This window comes from Oncorhynchus masou, unplaced genomic scaffold (genome assembly GCF_036934945.1).
Source record: "Oncorhynchus masou masou isolate Uvic2021 unplaced genomic scaffold, UVic_Omas_1.1 unplaced_scaffold_15893, whole genome shotgun sequence".
NCBI classification, from domain to species: Eukaryota; Metazoa; Chordata; class Actinopteri; order Salmoniformes; family Salmonidae; genus Oncorhynchus; species Oncorhynchus masou.
Window position 1 is genome coordinate 1696 of NW_027005971.1, and position 1820 is coordinate 3515.

The 1820-nt window shown below is 52.8% G+C and overlaps 1 protein-coding gene across 1 annotated transcript; it reads right to left on the reverse strand.

Moving 5' to 3' along the window:
* Positions 1-1081: 1081 nt before the first annotated feature.
* Positions 1082-1814, reverse strand: LOC135531443 (unconventional myosin-Va-like; the record flags this gene model as incomplete). The annotated part of the gene is made up of 3 exons (XM_064959486.1): positions 1720-1814; positions 1448-1622; positions 1082-1163 (listed from the first exon to the last, which is right to left on the reverse strand). Coding segments are annotated over exons 1-3 (289 nt in total), but the record flags the coding sequence as incomplete, so codon positions are not given.
* Positions 1815-1820: the final 6 nt, after the last annotated feature.

The window sequence follows — 1820 nt, forward strand, 5'->3', positions numbered from 1 at the left end:
CATTTGTACACGCGCGGAGGACGATGGGCTTTCAACTACTGATACAAAGATCACTGTAGGGTGGAGGCTGAGCGTGTATGTGTGTGCACTGTATGTAAGTGTTTGGATGTGTTAGGAAGAGAATGATTTGTGTATGCATGTGTACATATGTATAGCCTATCTATTAGTTGTGTATGTGTGTGTGTGTGTGTGTGTGTGTGTGTGTGTTAGACGCGGGTAAGGAAGGCTAGGTTGAGGGAGCCTGGTATTTGGGTCTCCAAGGGCCAGAGAGGAGGTTGAAAGGGGAAGGTGACTGGGTAGATGATCTTAGTGTCCATCAACAGCTGAGGAGTCTCACAGCGGTCCCGCAAACGAGTCTGACAGACAGAGAGAGGGGGAGGAAGGGAAGGACGGGGAGAGAGAGGGGGAGGAAGGGAAAGACAGGACAGGGAGAGAGAGGGGAGGAGGGGAAGGACAGGGAGAGAGAGGGGGAGGAAGGGAAGGACAGGGGAGAGAGGGGGAGGAGGGGAAGGACAGGGGAGAGAGGGGGAGGAAGGAAGGACAGGGAGAGAGAGGGGGAGGAAGGGAAGACAGGGAGAGAGAGGGGGAGGAAGGGAAGGACAGGGAGAGAGGGGGAGGAAGGGGAAGGACAGGGAGAGAGAGGGGGAGGCGAAGGCAGGAGAGAGAGGAGAGGCGAAGGACAGGGAGAGAGGGGAGGAAGGGAAGGACAGGGAGAGAGAGGAGAGGAAGGGAAGGACAGGGAGAGGGGAGGAGGGGATGGACAGGGAGAGAGGGGGGAGGAGGGGAAGGACAGGGAGAGAGAGGGGAGAGAGGGGAGGAGGGAAGGACAGGGAGAGCGAGGGGGAGTGGAGGGGAAGGACAGGGAGAGAGAGGGGGAGGAAGGAAGGACAGGGAGAGAGGGGGAGGAAGGGAAGGACGGAGAGGGGAAGGACAGGGAGAGAGGGGAGGAGAGGAAGAACAGGGAGACAGAGAGGAGAAACAAAGAGGAGTGAGAGAAAATATATACATTAGTTACAGTTACTTATATGCACAGACAGACAGACACAGACAGACAGACAGAGACAGACAGACATGGTCTTACCTGTATGGTTCGTATGAAAGGTAACAGACACCCTCTCTTCAAACTCGTTGACTGGAGTGTACAGGTTCAACACCTTCACAATCTGGGAACACAGAAACACAGAGACAAACTTCATTCGTTGAACCTTGAACTATTAACTCAACTGATCCCTGTCCCATTCTCTGCAGTGATAGGGCTTGACTGGTAAATTGGTACCCAAGGGCTGGGATTGCTAGTTCAGGAACTAAGTGGTAGAGAGGCTGTGATTGACTGGTTCACTACCTGAGTAGTAGAGAGGGCTGTGATTGGTTAGTTCAGTACGTGACTGGTAGAGAGGGCTCTAATTGGTTTAGTACATGAGCAGAATAGTGAGCTGTGATTGGTTACCTGAGATGTGGACAGGCTGTTGCACATGGAGCAGATGGCCTCGGCGTCTTCGTCCGTCTTCTTCTTGACTTGCAGCAGCTGAGCAGCCTGAATCAGAGGCTCCAGAGTCTCCTTGGCTCCACACAGCATCAGAGACTTGTCACGCAGCCACTCCTCCAGCTGACTCACGTTATACCTGGTACACCACATTATATACGTTACACACACACTCTATAAAACACATTAGACACAGTCTGTCTATACATAAGACATGGCAGCCTCTCTGAACCGACCTGATCTGCATGCCTTTGCTCCAGGAGCACATGTCTTTACGCAGCAGTAGATTGTTGAGAGTCACAGCTCCAATGATGTAGAACTGCTGCTTCACAACCTG